Source organism: Saccopteryx leptura, chromosome 3, assembly GCF_036850995.1.
Source record: "Saccopteryx leptura isolate mSacLep1 chromosome 3, mSacLep1_pri_phased_curated, whole genome shotgun sequence".
Classification (NCBI taxonomy): Eukaryota; Metazoa; Chordata; class Mammalia; order Chiroptera; family Emballonuridae; genus Saccopteryx; species Saccopteryx leptura.
The window spans coordinates 363777247-363800819 of NC_089505.1; the positions used below are offsets into that span (position 1 = coordinate 363777247).

Genomic DNA, 23573 nt, shown 5'->3' on the forward strand with positions numbered 1-23573 from the left:
TGAACACCTGTCCCCGCAAGGGGGTGCAGTATTACTGTGCAGTGCTGCCGTCCGCTCGCCTCTCTCGGCCCTGGCGGTAGAGACCCTTCAGCACATTCGAAAGGCCAAGTGCTGCCCGTCTTCCCAGTCCAAGCCCAAATGCCACCACCTCCTTCAGTGAGCCCTCCTTAGTCTCTCTGGCCGGAAGTCTCCCCTTCTCTTAATGACCCCCGCTATCAGTCACTTCCTAGCCCTATTACGATTACTGATGAACCCGACGTACCCCGGAGCCTAGCAAAGTACTTGGCTTTTGTTAAGAGATTAATAAATATCTGTGGCGAGGGAAAAAAGCAGGAATAAAGGGAAGATGCGTTTGCCAAACAAGTTTGAGTTGCTCTTTTTTTCTCCGCTTTTATTAACAAAGGCCATTAGTATACAAAATAGCTCACATTTTGGAAAACTTGTATTTGTGTAGGTTAAACTCTCCTCTGTGGACTGAGAACTTGAGATCAAAAGATATTTCTAAAATCAGCTAAAATCAGATTTGCTGCCCAAGTGTTGTAATTATAAAGACTGAGAGATTCACTTATTTCTATAAAAGTTTCAAAGCAATGCTATGCTTCCAGGAAGGCTAAAATTGAGGAAAAATGAAAAACTTCAGGCTAAACTAAAACCAGGGACCACCACACACATTTCAAAGTTTCATCCCCCACCCCCCACGATACTACACAGCCCCAGGTCAGTCTAGGTCAGGGGTCGGGAACCTATGGCTCGCAAGCCAGATGTGGCTCTTTTGATGGCTGCCTCTTGCTCGCAGACAAATTTTTAATAAAAAAAATAATAACATTAAAAATATAAAACATTTTCATGTATTATAATCCATTCATTTCCTACCGCTCATGTTCATGGTTGCAGGTGGCTGGAGCCAATCACAGCTGTCCTCCGGGACGCCAAATTTTTATTGGATAATGCCTAATGTACACGGGTCGTTGTATGGCTCTCCCGGAATTACATTTTAAAATACGTGGCGTTCATGGCTCTCTCAGCCAAAAAGGTTCCCGACCTCTTGGCCTAGGTCTTCAGTATGAGGCTTCCAAAGGCAAATTCATCTCATAAAAGTGACACTCTTTCCACTGCAATATACTATTTTTATATCTGGTGGAACTTACTTTGAAGAGAGGATAAAAATTAAATCAAACTTACATAAATAACAACTTGCTCATTACAAAGCTTTTACCTGAAGAGAAACAGCCCTGTATAAGGAAATGCGTTTACGAATGATGCCCGGCCACTCGGAATATCACACGGCGAACACATTCGTGCTGCGGGCACCAAGTGGCCGCAGGCCTCACTCTCTCATTTAATTCTCACGTCCTTACAAAACCCGCAGCGGGTCTAGAACCTTAACCCCACCTGACAGAGAGGACCTGAGGTTCAGACATGCTCCTGGTAAAGATCACATCGTTACCAGCTGCAGAGTCGGGACCTGCACTCACCACCTAACGCAGGCCTGTGCATCTCCCACAGTATTAATGCTGACCTCCCGAATGTTTCACTTGACTGCAAAAGCCTTCCCAGATACAACATCATTAAAAGGATTAAGAGAGCTAATCAGAGGAAATGATAAATTCTAACTTTTCAGAGAGGAAGCATCCTGTCTAGTCCTATGACCTTCACGAGTCCACTTATCAATACGAGAGCGACCAGAGAAGCCGCCGAGGCAGACCTGACAAGGAAGAAGTGACTAAGCAAACGGGGTGCCGCACCCCCTCCGGCGACACACAGAGGCAGCCTGGCCCTGCGCACACACAGAAAGGGGCCAGCCCAGAGCCACAGGGTCTCTCAAAACACACCAGCAACCCGGGTACAAATGCAGGGTATTCTCAACGCCAAATTATTAATTTTGTTTAATTTAGATGCTAAAAAACCCAACAAAATCTCGAGTAGGAATATGTGATACAAATGACCCAATCATAGGCAAGTTGCCAAGGAAGGGTGAGGGTCACCAGGAAGGCCGCTTTAGTGACAGGGACACGGCGTCTGAGATAAGAGGTCCACAGGTGATCAAGGCCAACATTAGGCTTTCTAAGGAACACAGCATTTTCAAGGAGCCAAAGAGAGGCGTGGGTCTGAGTTACTGATTTACAGAAAACACAGAATATGGGAGACAATACTGATGCCTCTCCTTTGGCCATGGAAGACCACTGATATCACTATACGGTGACCAAATGAAGACCAGGAGGAGGAAAGGAAAACCCAAGTGAAGGGCCCTTCCTTGGGCTCGTGAGGACGGTGACGATACTTCACTTACTTGCACTGTGCGTGATAATACTTGATAAGGTTCTGCAGCAGATCCACACCCTTTTTGGTCTTGATTTCGTTAACTTTAATGAGATACTGTGGAAATAAAACAGAATTGGATGTTGATCACTACAGAGAGGGCTCTTTGGTCACGGTTTCGGGTGGCAGGCCCCCAACCGTGAACCCACACCAGTCACGGGGCTCCGGCTGTCTTCAGACAGTGTGAGCTTAGTTTACGGAATGCTGACCCGGCTCAGGCACAAGTGCACTGATCAAACTGGTTAGCACGTTAGCATGTTATAAACGCTCAAGATTAGTTTAGGAGGTGAGCAGAGATCAAACACAGCAAAGCATTCTGGGACAGCTGATGTACATCCTCTGGTGCAGCGGCTCTCAAAGGGAGTCCACATGGCCCAGCCCTGCAAGGTGGCTTGCTCTTTGCAGAAAACGAGTGAAACAGCAATCTCTCCAAGGACTATGCTGTAAGGCATGAACACTTTCAGACCAAGGAGGTAAACCAGAAAGAATTTTTGCTATTAAAAGTGAAAGAATAAAAACAACGCTTCAATAGTTTATGCATGAAACGTGACTGGCTCTGATTTTCACACTGGCTCAGGATTTTGGTGGACATTTGCTTCTTATTCACTTGTTTTATTGTGTCCACGAGCAGACAAGAAAAGAAGGAGCCAAACTTTTATGGGGGGAGGGGAATAACAGAGGAAAAGAAAAAAAAATTAAGAAAGAAACAACTTAAAACTGAGGCAAATCTACCCATTTTCATAGTTTGCAAAAACCTCAAAAAGAATTCCACTGCCCAGTGGGAATGCAAGGGGGGCTGACCCCAGGTCAGGGAGGGCCGGTGTTCCATGGGAACACAGTTTGAGAACCACTGCTCAAAGTTGACGGTGGCATGCTTCTCATGGCACTTGCTTTTTATCCATTCCCAGACTTTCTTAGGATCCACTCCATTTAAGCTGTCATTCAAACTAGACACACGGTTAAAGAATAAATGAATAAAAACGTGCTTTAAACCTGTACCGGTAAAACCTATTATTCACCAGGGCTACCTCTCACCAAAAGAAATGTTTTTTTTTCCACACTCATTCACAAGCAACATTAAAGTTCTCACCAAAGAATCCTGCTTTGGCTTAAAGAGCCCCATAGGCCCCAGGCTCAAAATGTAAGACCACAGTGACATGGGTGATCCCAAAGGCTTGGAGAAAAATGAGATTAGAGTCCTTAAGTAACAGTCCCCTCCTCGAATAATCACACACAGCCTGCTTTTCGGCGTGAACACGGCCGACCCGCAGGGGGCGGTCAGGGCGGATGGAGGTCTGGACCAGCAGCGCGAAGTCTCTGCTCTCACCTCGCACATTTGGAGCTGGAAGAGGCGCCGCTCCTTCTCCATCTCCTCCGCGATCTCGGCCCCGGTGATCTCGGTGCGGATCATGCCGTGCTGCTTTGCGTGCTCCCTCTTCTCCTTCTCAATTTTTGTACTGCAACGAGAGCGGATGTCACGTTAATGCGCGCGTGCGCGCGCGCCCGTCTTCCCACGGCGAGCACCGCTGGGTTACTTCCCAACGACCAGAGTTAAGCCGCAGGAACGCTTAAACTGGTAAAACGGCGATCAGAAGTAAAAGTCTCAGTTTAAAGAGAACCAACACACGGGTTGGATTTTCACCTGGGAAACGTCTCGTATTTAACTCTGATCTCACACAGGATGGATTCATACAGGTACCTACAATTTGGCTGGCATGAAGAAATGTTGACAGCTTACTACTTCTTGGGTAAAGTACTTTACAATGAAAAAAATCAGAAAGTTGAACAGAGGCGTATTTGATTTCCAACAGATGAGGCTTAAGAGTTATTTTTACTTAAGACAAAGTATATAAGGGGGTCTTTGTGGGTATGTACAAAAAGTACTCAAAAGTAACTTCCAACATTCCTCTAAACTTGGGCTGTGGCCATATCTTCATAACGTATTTTAGACATTTAACCACCTGGCACTGGATTGTACAAAGTAAGGATTGGGAGAAATCCCAATCTGAAATTTGGAATCTATGAAACTTTCTTCAGTGGGGAGGGGACCAGAAAAGTCAGAAGGAAGAGGCCCCACTCCTAACCTACGGTACCTGAGTCTAGAGCTCAGCCATGCTAGATGACACACTGTTAATAACACCAACTGTCACAGTCCTCTTTCCAAACATCCATGTCACTTGAAGACAGACGTCTAATTTCAGAAAGAGCCTGTAACTTCTAGCTGTGAATGCAAAGACTAAGTGACTTAGCCTTGAAGTCTTCTTATAAAGTGTGGTGGTGAAAAATAAGACCCCAAACGAAGCCAGTATCCTTGTGTCTGTACACAAACAGCGGAAGATCAACCCAATCAATGGAAAACGCATTACAAGCCTGGTTGGGATTCATGCTGATACCTTCATGCTACATCCAAGCAAGTCTTTCATCCTGCCTCTCGGCAGTCATTCTGGTAAAGGCAGGGTTTTACGAGGAAGAAAGTAAACCTCAGCTCTCTCCCCACCAGCGTGGGTGGGAGAAGAAACAGAAAGCTGCAGACACTTGAGGGGCAGGAGAACTTAACAGGAACAGCAGACCTCCAAGTTCACATGGCGAAGTGATCTCACGAGTTTATTTCTTCTTCGTTCAGCAAGCCCACGAACATGACAGTAAAGTCATTAAAAAAGTATAATGTCCCAGAGACAAGAACAGAAGACAAAGAGGGCTGCAAGAATTCTACAAATAATTGAATGAGCAAGTAAAAAGAGGGGAGTCTGCCCCCCCAATGACAGGCACCTTGCCTCCCCTGGCCTGTGCACCTTCCACAAGGAAAGTTACCATATGTCGTCCCTAGATGGTGGGCCCAGAAGACAGACCTGCAGGACTAACATTTAGAATACTCCTGAGGGAAAAGCTGTCCCATAACTTAAAACCTACAAGCTCACTGCTTTCTTGACAAGCCCTGCTTTCCATCAACATCTGGGTGCCCTGCTCTGAAATAGGAACAGGCAGTCAAGGATTATACATTAATTCAGGAAAGGCTACAAAATGAAAGGGAGAGATGAAAATAAAAGCCGGCCAGGGTGGTGGTGACAGAAACCGGAGGTACCAGGGAGTAGAGAGTTCCTAAAATGTAACCAAACCCTCAGAGCCGCAACTGTGCGTCCACGGAAGAAGAAAAGAAACTATTAAAAGGCAAAAACTCCCAACTCAACCCAAAACCAACCAACGAAACCAAACCCCACACAACGAAACCCAATTAATTGAGAAAAAGAGCCTTTAGAAGTTTAAAATATGACAGCTAACAATACAGGTCAACTGAAACAGAGGCTAGAAAGGTTAAATAAATAACCTAAAATATAGCATAGACAATAAAACAGAGGAGAGAATTAGAACAATCTAGAAAATCCACATGATATGATGAGGTATTTTAGATGAATGAGAAGGAAACACAGATGAGAAAAATTTCAAGAACATTTTCCACAACCAAAGAACAAAAAATTGCAAACAGAAGGTCAGTGTGCAGACCATGACCCAGGAAGAAACTCTGTGCAACCTTTTATGAAAAGAAGACCACATTTCCTCACTGAAAATCACCGCTCCCCCACCAACAAAAATAAAACCTGCATGTGTCACAGAAAAATGAATGGGAATCGGAGAGGCATCAGATCTTTTCATTACCAACAATGCAGTCATGCTTTCAACATTTTGAAAGAAAATAGTTATGAAATTAAGATTATCCATGCAGCCAAACTCTCCTTCTACGCAATGGCAGAATGCAGACAGTCTGGGGCATGCCACAACCGGGACATTTTACCTCCTTTACCAGACTCCCCTGGAAAGGGCTGGAGGCGGTGTGCCAGCAAAACGGGGAAAGAGGAAGCAGGGACCTACCGCTAGGGGGCAGCCCAGGGTGAACCCCACTCTGATCTCAAGCGCTCTGGAAGGATGTCTCCAGGAGGGAAAGGAAGGAACTGGCAGGAAGTACAATAACAGATATATAATCGTTACAATAGCATATACACGTGTTTCCTAAACATTATTAATAGGTGTTGGACATCTGTTGAAACAGATAATAAAAATTCACAGAAGATTCAGACAGAACTTAAGCAAAGGAAGAAATGAGGTAATGATTTCACTAAGAAAAAGCAAAAAATTAGACTGTAAGAATGGAAATTCAATCATCATCCATCACCGAGACTGGCAGGGACTACTGACACTCAGCACAATTGTATTAATCATACTGGACGAATGGGTGGCAAGCAGGAAGGGAGAGAAAGAAGACAAGGGAGCACTGAGGAATGGGGACAGAAACCAGGGAACAGGTGGGAGCCGGAGAAAGGAGAGAGACTGGAAGCAGGGGTGGGTGGGCAGACAGCTATTGAATTTGTTCATCAGAAGCTCACTGTGGCCTACATAATACTCACTCCCCCTCCGTCATTAGGAAAAGAGCCCTGTATCATCAGGCATAGCACAAACTCACCGTGTTTATACGCTGAGGACAATAGACATGTGACCAGCCACACAACCTGTGTGTCAGGTTGAGAAGCGTGATGAAGGGTACTTTTTATGTACATGTCTTGTTTTGACCAAATAATATCTGATCATTAAAAAAATCTAATTCAAATAATTTAAGTGTCTACTTTATGCTCAAGAACTATGACAATCATTTCAACACATTCCCTTACCTTGTCCTCAAAAACTTTGAGAAGTAGGCAATGCTTATGTTATTGTACAGGTGAGGACCATGAAAGTTCAGCTTCTCCTGCAGATCTCATTCCCAAGTCTGTGATCTTCACACAACCTCTCACTCCTCTGGAGTGCTAAATGGAAGACCACAGACAACACCCCCCACCCCCGTTATCAAAGCTAATAAAGTAATATTTTTCTTTTGCATGAAGTCATTTGGTTTTCTGTAACTCACAATGAAACGAGCCCTACTCCAACAGACACATTTGTTTTCTTCATGCACCACTATACGTCAGGGAGACAGCCTATCTAGGGAAAATAATTTGTTGACGGGGATTTATTAACACACACAGACAAAACGAAAACTCTTCCTGGTGAGGTCGCAAAATCAGGACCCACTCAACTCACAATTCCTGATACACATTTCCAGGTCTGGATAATTCCTTTATTCCTTCAATATTCCCTGTGCAGAACTGCATGCCAATGACTCCGGCAGGCACCGGCAGATTGATACTGCACACAGGGCCCCCACGGCCACTGTCCTCGCCAAGTTCAGATTCTAGAGGACAATATGGACAACTGAACAGGCAAATCCATGTGTCGTTTGACAGAGGTACTGTCAATGGCACCCAGGTCATTTTACAACATTGATGTTTTATGATACTCATAATTCTGACCACCAGACACCTCTGGGTCTTCAACCAGCACACAGATTTTTAAATAAATACAGCTGCACCACCGATATTTGTAGTCCTTTAGCTGATAAGGCATGTATCTTGTGTTGCTGTTCCCATGTCCTACAGAGGAGATAACACAGAATCCACAGAGGAGATTCCACAACAAGTCTAGAGCAAAATGCTTCTCTCCCTGTTCAGTGAGCTCCCACCTGCTTTGTAAGTACTCAGTTCTATTTGGTCCAAGTACATGTAGTTGCTTCCGGGCAGGGCCACACTGAGTCACGAGTGTGAGCATTCACAACCCACTCTCAGAGAGAAAGACGAGATGGCCCACAGCGTTCATCGACATCAGTTGACCATTTTAAGAGCCTTTTTGTTCTCAGCTCCATTTGTAACTGTCAATGCACAAAAGAATTCCTAACCCAGCAAGTCTCTAACAATGGACTTATTACGTAAGCAATTAGGAAAGTAATTTGGGAGAAAAATATTTAATCCTAAATTTTTTCTTTTGCGTTACTGCCGCCTACAGAAATGCTTTTATTCTTTTATGTTTATAGTTATCGAGTTTTCAGCCAAGATTTTTATTAAATGCTTTAAAAACACATTTCTCCTCCCATCCCACCCCACTGCCCGGTGTCACAGAGGTCTCGGGATGATAATAATAATAATAAAGGAACGAGTCAAATCCGCACGGTCCGCAGACGCTCCAGGCCCACGCCACGTGCTTCGTGCAGGTCCCCTCCTCGAGCCCTCCCAGTAACCCTGCCGGGTGGGCAGCCTCTCGGCCCTCACAGCAGGTACTCAACAATGTTTTGTCCGGAAGAGGTAGTAAGGGCTCTGTCCTTTCTCTACTCATGCTTTTTCTTAGGAAACTCACAACAATATTATAAGAAAAACTCAAACCAAAAACAAACAAACAAACCCCCCTCCCCCCAAAAAGAAAAAGACACTTACAACTTTGTCTCATAATCTTTCCAAGCTTTGTCGAATGGCTTCTTGAGATCCTTAGAAAAGAGAAAACAAAATTGAAATCGGATATACTGTTGTTTAAAGGTGAGTAAATTAATTCTGAAATAACATCTTAGCAAAAATGTTTTTCTGTATAGGACACTTGAAACTATGTAAGACACTGGCACGCACATCACATGCTATCACAGACAAGAGGCCTGGGAGCGCGGGCAGGGCGAGCGTCCGGGCCACCACGGCAAAGGGAAGCGGGACCCAGCTGGGCCCACGGGCCACCAGGGATGGACCCGCCCCTCACCCGGGGCTCTCAGTCCTCCTCACTGGGTCTGATCTTGCTCCTCGGTCAATAACGTTACTAACATTACGTGAGGTGGCCCATCTTTTCCCGTGATCATTTTCCAACCTTTTTTATGTTAAAAACACCCAGAGCGCCTTTCAAATACAATCAACACTATGATCTTAAAAGAGAGAGAGGAAAAACCAAAAAACCCCTCCAACCCTGTCAGGTTACAGTGAACATCAGATTCCTGAACACTTACCCCTTTGACTCCCTTCAGGTCTCCTTTCAGCAAGGAATCCAAGGTGAAGATCACATTGTGGCTCAGACCCTGGAGCTGAAAATCAGAGTGAAGGTGAGGACATTAGAGTAGAGCGCACACGGAGCAGCGGGACCGGCGCCCAGCATTTCCCACACACCGGCTCCGGGTGCGTCACCGCCCCCCCCCCCCCCCCCCCCCCCCCCCGCAGCTGCGCAGGAACTCCTGCGCGGTCAGGGGCCTCCGGTGCCCCGCACCACAGCGGCGGGGGCTGAAGAGCTGCGCGGGGACCCGGGCAGCGTGTCCTCAGGGCCACGCGCTGAGCCATGGTGCTGCCCTGCGCGCTCGTACAACGCCTCGGCTCCCATTACAACCAGGTCCCCGTTTCTCCTACCAAAACAGCGGATCTTACGTTGACTTTTCTTCAAGTGCCTTGGTCAGGGTACACAACTGGCATTTACCACTTCCTTTGTAGAGTCTTTTAAAAAATATTTTTAATTTTTATATTTCTTATGGAATTTATCATGATCGAAAATTACCGTTTGCTCATCTGTGTATTTTGTCTCCCTGACCGGAACATGAACGCAATGAGGGCAGAACCTTACTGTCTTGCTCACAACCGTATCATCAGTGCCCAGATTTCGTGAACGAGACAAGGTATTTGGGAAGCGCCATCTACAGGTGGGGTGCAGGTTTTTCCACCCTCCTGAGCCAGGGGCCGGGTCTCTTGGCTGGTAAGATGGTATAAAGAGGAGGCTACAGCGGAGTGAGGGAAGCTGCCCCCCAGTGCAGACAGGGGTGTCAGGGAAACCGGGGCGGGGGGGGGGGGATGGACAGAGCAGAGGAGCAAGCAGCCCAGGACTCAGAGCCTGGACAGTGAGTCTGTCTTCAAGGAGGTCCCTACCACAGTAAGTCCTCACTTGCCATCACCAATGGGTTCTGTGACTTCAAGCCAAATGAGACACACGGAACCAATCACACCACAGGCTAACTGATATAAACAAGGTCTAGGTTCTCATGGCCTCTCGTCAGCACTGCAATGCGACGCTGCTCAGCAAAGCAACGTTGTTATGCGAGGACCTGCTGTCCTTGGTGAAGTCAGTTTTAGTAGCGTGGAACTAAGACCACAGCCACATGCTGAACCAGGTCACAGATGGAGGGTTGGTGGGTTCCTTCATTGAAGAAATAATTTTACTTATGTGTGAGCATATTCATTCATCCGTCCATCCATCCACCTGGATGTCCATCTACCTGTCCATCCATCCATCCACCCACCCACCCATCATCATTTACCAAGCACCTGTTCTCTGACTTCCTCTGTCCCAGGGGCTGGGGTGGCAAAGACAAACAAAACACCATCCCTGCCTCCCGAGAGCTCGCGTCCCGGGGACGAGCCCAGCCGGTGCCCAGCCAGCAAGCAGCCACCACGTTATGACAACATTGCGTGTTGTATCAGAGGTGGGGGAGACGGGGTGTGAGAAAGACCAGCGCTGACACACACAGGCTTTGTGTGTGACCCCCTTAACCACATCTCTGAAGCGAGGCTAGTCTAACCTCCCCGATGGCGGCTGTGAAACGGTGTGAGTTAATGCGTGTGAAAAATGCACGCTTACTCGCAAACCTACAAGGTGCTGCACACCTGCGCATCTGGGCGGGCGGGGGCCTTCCTTTGGCTCGACTTCCGCCGCCTTTCCTGTGCGCCCCAGCCCAGGCCACCCACGGTTTGCAAGTATCACACACCCCTGCCCTCTCTGACCCCCAATTTCACACAAATTGTCTTTCTTATTTTTTCTTTATTTTTATTTTATATATGTTTTTGAGAGACAGACAGGAAGGGAGAGGGATGAGAGGCATCAACTCACAGTTGGCACCTTGGAAAGCCACATGCCATCATAATATCTAAAGGTTCTTTTTCACCCCCACCCTCCAAGAATCAGTGCCCTAGAGCCCTGGTCGGCAAACTGTGGCTCGCGTGCCTCATGCGGCTCTTTAGCCCCTTGAGTGAGTGTGGCTCTTCCACAAAATACCATGTGCGGGCGCTGCCTTGATAAGGAATTTACCTATTTATATAGTTTAAGTTTAAAACATTTGGCTCTCAAAAGAAATTTCAATCTTGTACTGTTGATATTTGGCTCCGTTGACTAATGAGTTTGCCGACCACTGGGCTAGACTGTTACCCTAAGTTGGCACCTTAGTTGTTCACTGATTTCTTTCTCAGATGTGCCTTGACCAGGGGGCTCCAGCCAAACCAATGGCCCCTTGCTCAAGCCAGTGACCTTGGGCTTAAGCCTGCTACCTTGGGGTCATGTCTACAATCCCGCGCTCAAGCTGGTGAGCCTGTGCTCATACCGGTGAACTCAGGGGTTCAAACCTGGGTCCTCAGTGTCCCAGGCTGACGCTCTAATCCACTGTGCCACTGCCTGGTCAGGCATGAGTTATGTTTTCCAGTACAAACCACCAGAGGGCTTGGATCAGAAAGAACCAACTCTTTCTTTCTCATGTCAAAGACAAATAGATTCCTACCAAGAAAACCCTATCCATGCAGTCTCACCACCAGCCCAGCAAGGAAAGCCTGGCTGGCAGCGGGCCCGCAGAGCAAGGCTGAAGATTCCACCCGCGTCCCGTGAGGGTCTACGGCAGCGAGGATCAACTTTCCGCATCTCACAGCACATACACTGATCTCTAAAACTCCGCAGCACACCAAAAAAATATGCTTGGCCGGTCTGACCAAAAAAAAAAAAAAAGTTGGTATGATTTTGATTCATTCGTACATGATGGCTGTTGTTAGTGGGCTGTTGTCATTTTTTAAATTTGAAAATCTAAAGGAAAAGAGGTCAGTGCCTCTGACTAAATAGTCAGGTCATGGTTTACCAATTCTTACAGCACGCTGAATGACAATCCTGGTCTAGGACACCGGTTCTTGGGGAGCAGGGTGAAAAGAATCTTTAGATATTATGATGGCTTGTGGCTTTCCAAAGGGCCACGTACATACATTAATATGGAGAATTAAAATTGCATGGGGGAAGTAATTAGGAAGAAAACATCTTTAAACAGACTCCTTAGAGTGAGGGTTTGCAGGTGGTAATAATAAAAAAAGATCAGGTTGGAGAACACTGGTCTTGGATACAAGAGGATTAAAATGAAGACCAGCAGGACTCCCGCTCTGCCCTAGATGGACAGAGGAAATCGTATTTTGCTCCGGGTCCCCAACGACCTCCTTCCCGGGATGTGAGGCCCCTGCAGCGGGCTCTCCTGTGTGTCTCAGGTCGGGGAAGGTGGCTCAGGGCAGTGGTGCCCGCCCCGCCCGCCACTAACCAAGCCAGTACCCAGCCTTCCTCTGTTCGTGGAGATGCTGGCATTATTTTCCTCAAAACTCTTCCCATCCCTAACCACCTAGACACGTGCTTGCTTCCTTACTGGGGTGCTGTGTCCCCAGTTTGACTGCGAGCTCTCGAGAGTACGGTCTGAACGCTCACTTGCTACGTTTCCAGAATTGAGAACACAGCCTTAGCACAGAGTGGGCGCTCAATAAATATTTGAGGAATGAGGGAAACACAGAGTCAGGTGCCTAAGGTTCTTCTCTACAAGACTGCTCATCCTGGTGACAAGGTCACTGTTTAGCAACAGGGGACTGATGAAGAAATGATGAAAGTTCTCAACAGCCATACAAATGAGAAAGCTCTTTCTTTCTAACTTTATAAATACCTGCAAGACAAGTTGTTGAGAAATATAAGCATGATGTAAAACAGTTTTTGTGGTGTACAAGGATTTGTATAAAAAGAGAACAAAATACATTAGGCTTCAATTATTTCTGAAAGGACACAGTGTACACTGCTGACCCTGGGTCCCTCCGGAAACTGGGTGGGCCAGGGGAGAGAAGCTTTTATTTTTTTATTTATTTTTATTTTTTTTCATTTTTCTGAAGCTGGAAACAGGGAGAGACAGTCAGACAGACTCCCGCATACGCCCGACCGGGATCCACCCGGCACGCCCACTAGGGGCGACGCTCTGCCCACCAGGGGGCGATGCTCTGCCTATCCTGGGCGTCGCCATGTTGCGACCAGAGCCACTCTAGCGCCTGAGGCAGAGGCCACAGAGCCATCCCCAGCGCCCGGGCCACCTTTGCTCCAATTGAGCCTTGGCTGCGGGAGGGGAAGAGAGAGACAGAGAGGAAAGTGTGGCGGAGGGGTGGAGAAGCAAATGGCCGCTTCTCCTGTGTGCCCTGGCCGGGAATCGAACCCGGGTCCTCCGCATGCTAGGCCGACGCTCTACCGCTGAGCCAACTGGCCAGGGCTGAGAGAAGCTTTTGACTCTGTACTTTTCTTTTGCATTTTTGAAAAGTTTCGGTAACATGTATTACAGTGTTTATTCAAAAGAAGTAGGAATTCTAAAACAAAAAAATGAAAAGACAATGATTATAAATCATTTTATTTTTTAATGTTTTATTTATTTTTGGGAGGGGGGAAGAGAGAGAAGAAGGGAGTGAGGGAGGAGAGAGATGAGAAGTATCAATTTGTAGTTGCGTCCCTTTAGCTGTTCACTGATTGCCTCTCATATGTGCCTTGACAGAATGGGAGGCTCCAGCCGAGCCAGTGACCCCTTGCTCAAGGCAGCGACCTTGGGCTTCAGGCCAGAAGCCTTTGGGCTCAAGCCAGTGACCATGGGGTCATGTTGATGATCCCACTCTCAAGCCAGTGACCTAAGGGTTTTGAACCGGGGACCTCAAGTGTCCCAGGCTGACACTCTATCCACTGCGCCACCACGGATCAGGCTATAAGTCATTTTTAATGTTTAGTCACCAATACCTCTAATCCCTTGTGAAATGAAGCAAAAAAGCCCCCCAAAACCAACAGTAACAAACCCCCAACCCGTAATGTTATTGCCACCTTCATCTGAAAGCTGCATAAGAAAAATAACTAAGAGAGTTACGAAATTCTGTGGTGAGTGCTGAGTGCGGGGGTTGCATGGGAGGAAAAGTCCCTCAAAGCCCTGGACTGACCACACAGCACACACGAGACGTCTCCCCTCTCACTGTCGTCATCGTGGTCAGGCCTGGGCTGCAGGCGGTGGACTGGAGGCGCAGTGATGGAAACTCCCCCAAATTAAGAATTTCTCTGTGGTTCTTCACACATTTGCTTGGGGCTGATAAGAAACCAAGAAGGCAAAAACTGTGTATTATGAACCAAATCTTCCCAGTGACAAGCTATATAAAAATGCCACAGGAAAAGAACTTAAAAACCTACAAACTCTTCTCCACTTCCTTCCAGGGAAACAGTAGGCTCATAGATAAAAACTGGCAAAGGAGACTGTTTTAAGTGAAAAGTGAATCGTAACTACCTGTCATCATAAAGATACAGGTAGCCGGCCAAGAGAAAGCAGACGGATCTCAGGAGGGGAAATGTTTAGGGAATTACTTATTGAGAGGTAAGATAGCATCTCCTCAGAGGCCCTGTGGAGAGGGGACCTGTTTTCTCTGGCATCTTCAGGTATTGCTTTGTGACAGAGACAAGTCATGTGACTGCACAGGTGGAGGCTTCTGTGATTTTCCTATTTAATATTTATTTTCTCGCCTGACCTGTGGTGGCGCAGTGAGTAAAAGCGTCGACCTGGAACGCTGAGGTCGCCGGTTCAAAACCCCAGGCTTGCCTGGTCAAGGCACATATGGGAGTTGATGCTTCCTGCTCCTCCCTCTGTTCTTTCTATCTCTTTCCTCTCTCTGTCTCCTCTCTCTAAAAAAATGAATAAAATGTAAAAAATTAAAAAAATAATAATATTTATTTTCTAGTTCCTTCAGGAGCACTTTTCTCGGCCTAAGCGAGACTTGCGAACCCTTGTGTAACAAAAGCATCTTCACAGGCAACTGCGATGCGGCCAACACAACACAACAGGGGGGACAGCCTTCCTGGGCTCTCTCGCTATCTTCAACGGCTTTGTGCTGAAGCCTCGCAGATCTATCCTAGAGTTACTGCCCACTTATTTTACTACAGTTCTAGACTCCATTTCCATTCACTCAACTGTGATCCATTTCCGTCCCTCTCATGATAAAGATGAATTAAGTCCATGGCAAGAGGCTGGCGAGCGTGTTTTTACAAGGACATCCTTGCCCGTTTTCTGAGCCGACAGCATGGGAATAACCCTTCGGGAGGGATGCTCAGGTGGGCGGAGACATCTGCTTCCCAAACACACCGCCGCTCCTCCCGTCCTCACGACTGGCTACTTCTCCCGCGAGGACGGACGGCATGCCGGGCCAGAAATTCGGGATAAATCAGTCTGAGGAAGCTGAGGTCTATCCTTTCATTATGCAGAAATGACTTGTGTATGCAAATAAACTGTAATTAATACTGGTTTTGATCAAACTAACCATTTGTTCCTTACAATTGTTCAGACACTACCAGACTTGGTGATGACTTCAGTTTTCCTCCGTGGATATAAACACACACACACTCCCCCTTCTGTCCTGCTTTACCACAAGATGGAAGGAGCTCATTTATCTGTTCACTGACTCACCACCCATCTCTCCTCTCCAGAGCGGACTGCTTCTTCAGGGAGGCGGCTCGTCCATTCTGTTCCCTAACTGACCAGATCCCAATGCGGGGGCCAATGCAGCCGTGGGTCACTGTCCCGAGGGTAGGTGTCTGTGCAGCCCTCTGGAGCCCAGGCAGAGGGACGGTGACATGGGAGCGAGGGCCGCAGAGTACAGCCCTGCGACAGCACCTCCACCACGTCTCCACGCCACCGCCTCGCTGAGCGAGGACGTAACTGGCTTGCTCTGTCGTCCTGCATTAATCCTGACATTCCCGTCTGCTGCCCCTGGGTTCTCTCATTCTCTCTCTCTCCTTCCCCTTCGCGGACAGAGACGGTTTCGCTGAAAGTAAAGCTAATGCGAATCTGCTGACTTGCTCAACATGTTGGAAAATCCAATTAAAACAATGAACCAGCTTCCAGCAGTTGAGTCGACATTTCCCGGGCATAGATTAGTACTCTATCGGGTGGGTTAACTCCTTCGTGCCCCAGGGAGCCAGTTACCACCTTCAAGCTACTAAAGCGGAGCCTGTTGTCACCGGGCCGTTTTCCAGGGGACTAAGGTGCAGAAGAAAGCGTGTTTGGCAGGAGCCAGGGCCCAGGGGCATGTGGCCACTCAGCCCTCCAGGCCTGGGCGACTCTGGTGAGCTGTTATCCTCACTGACTCAGTTTCCTAATGTTAAAGTGGGTGTTCCAGCACCTTCCTCAACCAGCCAGTGTTGGTGGAGAGGGTCCGGGAGAGCGGCAGCACAGGCTGCCCACTCTTACACACTCAGCTTCATGGCTGCTCCTGGTAACCCGCCAGGTGCTGCTAGGTAATCTCTTCACACTCAGCTAGTTAAGTGGAGAGGTCAAACCACAAACCAGATGTAACTCCAAAGTCAATGAACCACTTATAGCACCATCTTTTTGCAGATATCAGAATGTCTTCACGACTTGAGTGTACCATATATACGGATACGCAATTATCAGCGAGGACTGACCGCTGCAATGAAGCCTTACTTTACCTGGTCGCTTTCACATGAAGGGGAATCGAGAACGTGATCACAGGGTGAGGGCGTGTACTGACTCAACGCAGCCAAGCGCTGGGGTTACCACCCGCCTGCTGCCCAGGGGCTCGAGGCTGCAGGAGCACCCAGCGCGCACATGGCGTGGGTGACATTTAGAGACTCGGCCCCTCTGCCTACAGTGCAGGAGCGATGAGGCCACTTGCGTCTGCCGCTGAGTGGATGACACGCAATCCAGATAATGGGTGCTGTGCACGCAAAATGCCTGGCACAACAGAGACTCGAGAAAATGTAACAACATTGATTTTTTTAGGACTGTTTCATCCTTGGAAAGCTCAGCAGCCGTGGTGAAAAATCTTAACGGCAGCGTTCCAGACAATGGAGATCTTCTGAGGCCAGGAGTGTGTGGGGTGCGGGGACCCTCGAAGTCCTTCACAGGGCAGCATGTCCTCTGCGGCGTAAGCCCCCTGCTGCTCACTTGCCGGCGTCCGTTGGCAGGACGGTCTGCAAACTCCAGTGACGCATCCCATTACCATGCTCACCTGGGCAGAGCGGCCGAGTCTGAGTTATTAAAGTGACAGATGGCGCCACGCCATGCCTGTTTTCTGAAGGCTCTGCGCACCACCACTCTGTGAGATGGGGCCTGGTGTCACCTGATTTATGAGGAAACAGGCTCAGAGAGGTTAAGTGCCTCGCCCCAGGTCAATCAGGAGTAAGCCGGTGGCCAGGTTTTTAATTAAGGTTTGTACGGACTCCAAAGAACACCCTGATTTCCTGAGCGCTGGTCTCTCAGAGTGATTATCAGATCACATCACTCTCCTGCCTGAACCATTCGAAGGCTCTCCACTGCACTGGATACAGATCCAACCGGGCTAGGGCTGGCCTGGCAACCCGACCCAAGTCCCCTTGGCCACCCCCACGGCCCTTCCAGCACACCGGCCCCTTTACAGCTTCTAGACCCACCGAGCTCTCCCGTCTGTCTGGACCGCTCCTCCTGGGGCTCGGCCGAGAGTCTGCTTCTAGTCTCCACGTCACTTCCTCAGTGAGGTCTTGACCCTTCTATCTCGTCCCCCTTCTGTAATCTCCCTTAGTCTCAACCAGACAAGATGGGCTCCCTGTTGGGGAGCACTGCCTTTTACAATCACTTGTCTTGTTTCTTTACTGTCAAAGCAAAGCCTCTTGAAGGCAGGGGCTATATCTGTCTCACCACTGTGTTCCATCAAAGCTCTAGCACCTTACAGACACACTGTATATGCTCAATAAAACGCTTGGTGACTGAGTAAACGGATGAACAAATGAATCCTCCTCCACATCAGGAAAGCCATCCTGAGACTCAGAGGCGCTACAGAAGCTGAGCCAGTTCTGGTCTTCTTGGGATGCTCGGCACCGGGGTGGGAGGCAGGAGAGGGGGCGCTCTTAGGGAGGAATGGGGCGGGTAGAGCTGCTCCCTGGACATGGTTGGGGTGGGAGACCAAGGGTCCCCTGAGCTAGCAGGCGCCAGGCTTTGGCCCCTGGGGGAAAACGGTGCTCTTGACTCAACCTGCCTCTATCTGGCTGTGTCAGTTTAGGCCGATAACTTCTCATTTCTGCCCGTGATAAAATGATAAGTCTATAAGGTCTATAATTACACCTTCCAGTTATAATATAATCCAATAATCTAAAATGAGCTACTGCGTTACTATTAAACACAGTAGGAAGAATCCAAGCCCTCTGGTGGAAACAGCTACGGGGACACACTCAGGCTGCCTCAGGAGCAGAGGGTGGCCCTGTCCCTCTCAACCCCCAACAAAGTGACAAACGCACAGTCACGAAACAATTCCTTACTACTGCTGCATAGTTAGAGGGGTCACTCCATCATTCCTATCAGAACCCTACATTTTTTGGTCTAGTCCAGTGGTCCCCAACCCCAGGCCGCGGACCGGTAACCGGTACATGGGCCATTTGGTACCAGTCCGCAGAGAAAGAATAAATAACTTACATTATTTCCGTTTTATTTATATTTAAGTCTGAACGATGTTTTATTTTTTAAAAATGACCAGATTCCCTCTGTCATATCCATCTAAGACTCACTCTTGAAGCCTGTCTCGGTCACGTGATACATTTATCCGTCCCACCCTAAAGGCCGGTCCGTGAAAATATTTTCTGACATTAAACCGGTCCATGGCCCAAAAAAGGTTGGGGCCCACTGATCTAGTCCACAATGTCCCCTATAAAACTTTGGCTACAATATAAAGACAACCTTCTGAAAAAGTCTAAAATCTCTCAAGAAAGCGAGCTCCGTAATTTGACCCAAGCCAGGACTCACAGGGCCACGGGTCCTGGGCCGCAGGCGGTTTCTGTCCCTTTCCTAAGTGGCTCAAGCCACAGCAAGTATCACTGCAAATAGGGAGAACATGGAAACAATAAAAATGTTCAGAACAGGAGACTGAGTGAGTGAGTTACGGTGGCAAGACGACATTCTACACGCTGAGAAACGAAGTCACAGACAGCACCTCTGGGCTCTGCAGCCCCGGGGGGGGGGGTTCTGCTGGGCAGAGGGCCCCAGCCTGCCTCCACCACGGCCGCTCTGCTTTAGGGGACCAATTACCAATGAAGCAACGGCTTGTAGGCTATCATACTTTACAAAATAAGAAAAATCTTCAAAATATATAAATGAAATAAAAAGTGAAAATTACGTTATAAAATAGCATTCCAGTTTGAACTCAATGTTGTTAAAAATGTACAGTTATGGATGCACCCGGAGATTATGACGCTGAGTGAAATAAGCCAGTCACAGAAAGACAAGCGCCGTGTGATCTCACTTAGGTGTGGGATCTAATGAACAAAATGAACTCACAGACAAAACAGAAACAGACTCACAGATACAGAGAACAGACTGGGAGCTGTCAGAGGGGAGGGGGGATGGGGGGTCAGGGGCTGGGTGGAAATGGGGAAGGGACTGAGCAGAGAAAAGAAAACTTATAGACACAGACAGCAGCGTGGGGATTGCAGGAGGGAGAGGGGTCGGGGGGTGGAGGAGGACGGGGGGGGGGGTGGACGGGACAGAAGGAGACTCGACTTAGAGTGTGAACAAACAGTGCAATGTACAGATGATGTTTTATAGAACTGTACACCTGAAACCTGTATGATTTTATTAGCCAACGTCACCCCCATAAATTCAATAAGAAATAAAAAATAAAAAGATTAATAATACTGTAGCGAGCTAAAAAATTTATGATTAAAAATACACATGAAAAGATATATGTGTAAACAGAAAAATGGTAGAGGACATATAAATATAGATCTATCTCAACACCTTTGCAGTGCATTGTAAGATTACTGGTGATTTGTGTTTTAGCCTTTTCCTCCCGTATTTTCTAACTTTTCAACAATGAACTGGTATTATTTTTGTATTCAGGAAGCTATTAAAAAGAAATATGGGCCCTGGCTGGTTGGCTCAGTGGTAGAGCGTTGGCCCGGCGTGCAGGAGTCCCGGGTTTGATTCCCGGCCAGGGCACACAGGAGAGGTGCCCATCTGCTTCTCCACCCCTCCCCCTCTCCTTCCTCCCTGTCTCTCTCTTCCCCTCCCACAGCCAAGGCTTCATTGGAGCAAAGTTGGCCCGGGCGCTGAGAATGGCTCTGTGGCCTCTGCCTCAGGCACTGGAATGGCTCTGGTTGCAGCAGAGCGGAGTCCCAGATGGGCAGAGCATCACCCCCTGGTGGGCGTGCCAGGTGCATCCCGGTCGGGCGCATGCAGGAGTCTGTCTGACTGCCTCCCCGTTTCCAGCTTTGGAAAAATACAAAAAAAAAAAAAAAAAGAAAGAAAGAAATATGACACAGATACACAAGGGGGTGATATAATCAACCAGCAGGCTATTTCTCATCCAACCTGTGGTTTCGATTTAATACATGATACAAACCAGAGGGCGTGCATATAAGTAAACATAAATAACTAGGTAGTGAATCTGGAGGAACAAAGGCACAGCTCCTCTGTAACACTAGGGAGCTCTGGGTCTCTGTCCAGAATGACAATTTGTATTAGTGGTTCTCACAGTGTGGGCCTCGGGCCGCCAGCAGTGCTGGTACCATCTGGGAGCTTGTTAGAAATGCAATCTCAAAACCTAGTTCATCAGACCCTCTGAGGGCAGGGCCCAACAACCTATGTTTAAACAAGCTTTCCAGGTCAAGTTTGGGCACCACTGCCTTAGTCTACGGGCATCCGAAGTCCCCTTGGAGGAAACCACTTCTATGGGCTAAGTCGACATGACCACCGCGAAGAGGGGAGCTCGGGGCTGAGAGACCTGGTCAACCTGCGGAAAGGTGGGAAGGCAGCTACAACATTACGTGAAAGGCTTCAGGAACCGACAAGACGGAATCCAACAGGAAGTCTGGTTCTACCAGAAGTTTCACAGAGAAAAATGAGTAGGTGTAGGCGTAGCAGGGGATCTGAGACTTCCCTAACGCAGAATAATGCAATTACACTTGGTCTGCTTCAGTTTCAGTAAATGACGGGCTCCATTCAACATCTCCCCGTGTCACATGCGGAAGTGGAAGACTCTTTTCCTTTGCATTCCGTGCAGTGTCTGGTTCCATTTGCAAATACGGATCAGAAAAGGGGGAGCAGCTAAGATTTACAAGACCAAGATAAACGGGAAAGCAGAAAGAAAAAAAAGGCTCTCTAGCGACACCATGGTTTAAAAGAGATATCCCGACCCTAAGGACTTCATTACTGTGCTTGAAATGATGAATCAATTCGTTCATGATCAACTGTCAGACCTTTAATTTCATTTCCATGCATGTCGTGTATAATTTGCTATGTTTAAACCAGAACAAAACTGTACTGTACGTGGTATCCAATCACATTTTCCTTGCCTTCGCTGAATGTCTTTATCACAGTTATATGTTTTACAACAACAAACTTTCACTAAGGAAGTACCTTCTCAACACAATTTTAAAAGGTAATAAATCAAATAAACAAGCACCCAAGGTTTACTCCATATTGGAAGAACAGCCCTGCCTCACACTGCCTTCATTTCACTGATAAGCAGAGACACCTGCCACTCCCTGCACGGCCCTACTCCGCTTGTTTGAAGACTCACTTCACCTGGTCCTCATGGAACACTTCAGAATTCAAAAAAATGATCTCATCTTCAAAATTCAAAGAAATGAAGCCACCATCCACTGATGTATCAAGGCCACCTTTGCAGAAAAAGAACCTTCTTCAATAGTACGCCTATGATTCCGACTGCTGCCAGGAAACCAAGTAAGTTTTCTCCACTTGTGGGCAACAAACAGCAGGATGTCCACCTTCTATAAAAGTCAGGAGCGCTCTGGTGTAAACTAGTCAACTAGTCTGCACAAGCCATCCCTTAGACAGAACGTGACAGTCTCAGCACAGGGCCTGGAATGGAGTGCACACTTAGTAAGTCCTGGCTAGGTCAAGGCCAGAATTTTAAAAGGATTTTCTTTTTAAAATACTGAAGTAGAGACTTTTACTACTCTCTAAACATGAAGTGTATCAACCAATGTGTAATGCTCTTTAACGCGTCTGTTTAAGGAAAAGAGCTTCTAAAAGGCCAAGGGAATAATTTCGTAAGTATCTATTAATTACTGGTGGCTCAGCCTGAGGACTCTGCCCTGAGGCCTTTCTTGATATCCTTGTTTTCTGGGTGAGTGAGTGAGTGAATGAGTGAGTGAGTGAGTGAATGAGTGAGTGAATGAGTGAATGAGTGAGTGAGTGAGTGAGTGAATGAGTGAGTGAGTGAATGAGTGAGTGAGTGAGTGAGTGAATGAGTGAGTGAGTGAGTGAGTGAATGAGTGAGTGAGTGAATGAGTGAGTGAGTGAGTGAATGAGTGAGTGAGTGAGTGAATAAGTGAATGAGTGAGTGAGTGAGTGAATGAGTGAGTGAGTGAATGAGTGAATGAGTGAATGAGTGAGTGAGTGAGTGAATGAGTGAGTGAGTGAATGAGTGAGTGAGTGAGTGAATGAGTGAGTGAGTGAGTGAATGAGTGAGTGAGTGAATGAGTGAGTGAGTGAGTGAATGAGTGAGTGAATGAGTGAGTGAGTGAGTGAATGAGTGAGTGAGTGAATGAGTGAGTGAGTGAGTGAATGAGTGAGTGAGTGAGTGAATAAGTGAATGAGTGAGTGAGTGAATGAGTGAGTGAATGAGTGAATGAGTGAGTGAGTGAGTGAGTGAATGAGTGAGTGAGTGAGTGAATGAGTGAATGAGTGAGTGAGTGAGTGAATGAGTGAGTGAGTGAATGAGTGAGTGAGTGAATGAGTGAGTGAATGAGTGAGTGAATGAGTGAGTGAATGAGTGAGTGAGTGAATGAGTGAGTGAGTGAGTGAATGAATGAATGAGTGAGTGAATGAATGAATGAGTGAGTGAGTGAGTGAGTGAATGAATGACTGATCCGAACTCAGTTTTATCTGACTTCCAAGTCACGGCACCTCTGCCACTCCCCACTTCCAATGGCTTGTCCCACCTGGGACAAGAAGAGAGCCCATTATTTTTAGAGGAAGATGCAGAAAGCTGCTCATTCAACACTGAACGAGTGGGCCACTGCTTCATGTTTTAACCTAACGGTACCAAAGGCACCAAAGGTTATATATACATATAATAAAAAATAAAGAGGACAAGTGTAAAAAGGCAACCAGCCAAAATATCAGAAGTTCCATCTTGAAATGTCAATAAGAAATCGATTCTGGAAGTGTAGGTGAGACACAGGGTCAATGAAAGTAAACAAAGAAAAGGTCCACCTGACCCAGCGAACCCCCTAGATCGGCATTTCTCAAGGCGGCTCCACGAGGAGTTAATGAATGCTTCTTACACACCAAGGGTCACGTCAGTTAGGAAAGGTCGCTGGATCCAACAGGTCTCTCTATTGTAGGAGGTCTTCAGGCC

The 23573-nt window shown here is 47.4% G+C and overlaps 1 protein-coding gene across 4 annotated transcripts in view; it reads right to left on the reverse strand.

Moving 5' to 3' along the window:
• The window catches only part of ASAP1 (ArfGAP with SH3 domain, ankyrin repeat and PH domain 1), a 327653-nt gene that overhangs the window by 86182 nt on the left and 217898 nt on the right, over nt 1–23573 (reverse strand). For all 4 annotated transcript variants that reach the window (XM_066379536.1, XM_066379535.1, XM_066379533.1 and 1 more), the window contains exons 6-9: nt 9164–9238; nt 8613–8662; nt 3647–3776; nt 2291–2376 (exon numbers count right to left, since the gene is read on the reverse strand). In XM_066379536.1, the coding sequence (XP_066235633.1) occupies nt 2291–2376; nt 3647–3776; nt 8613–8662; nt 9164–9238 (341 nt within the window). The remainder of the gene's footprint in view (nt 1–2290; nt 2377–3646; nt 3777–8612; nt 8663–9163; nt 9239–23573) is intronic.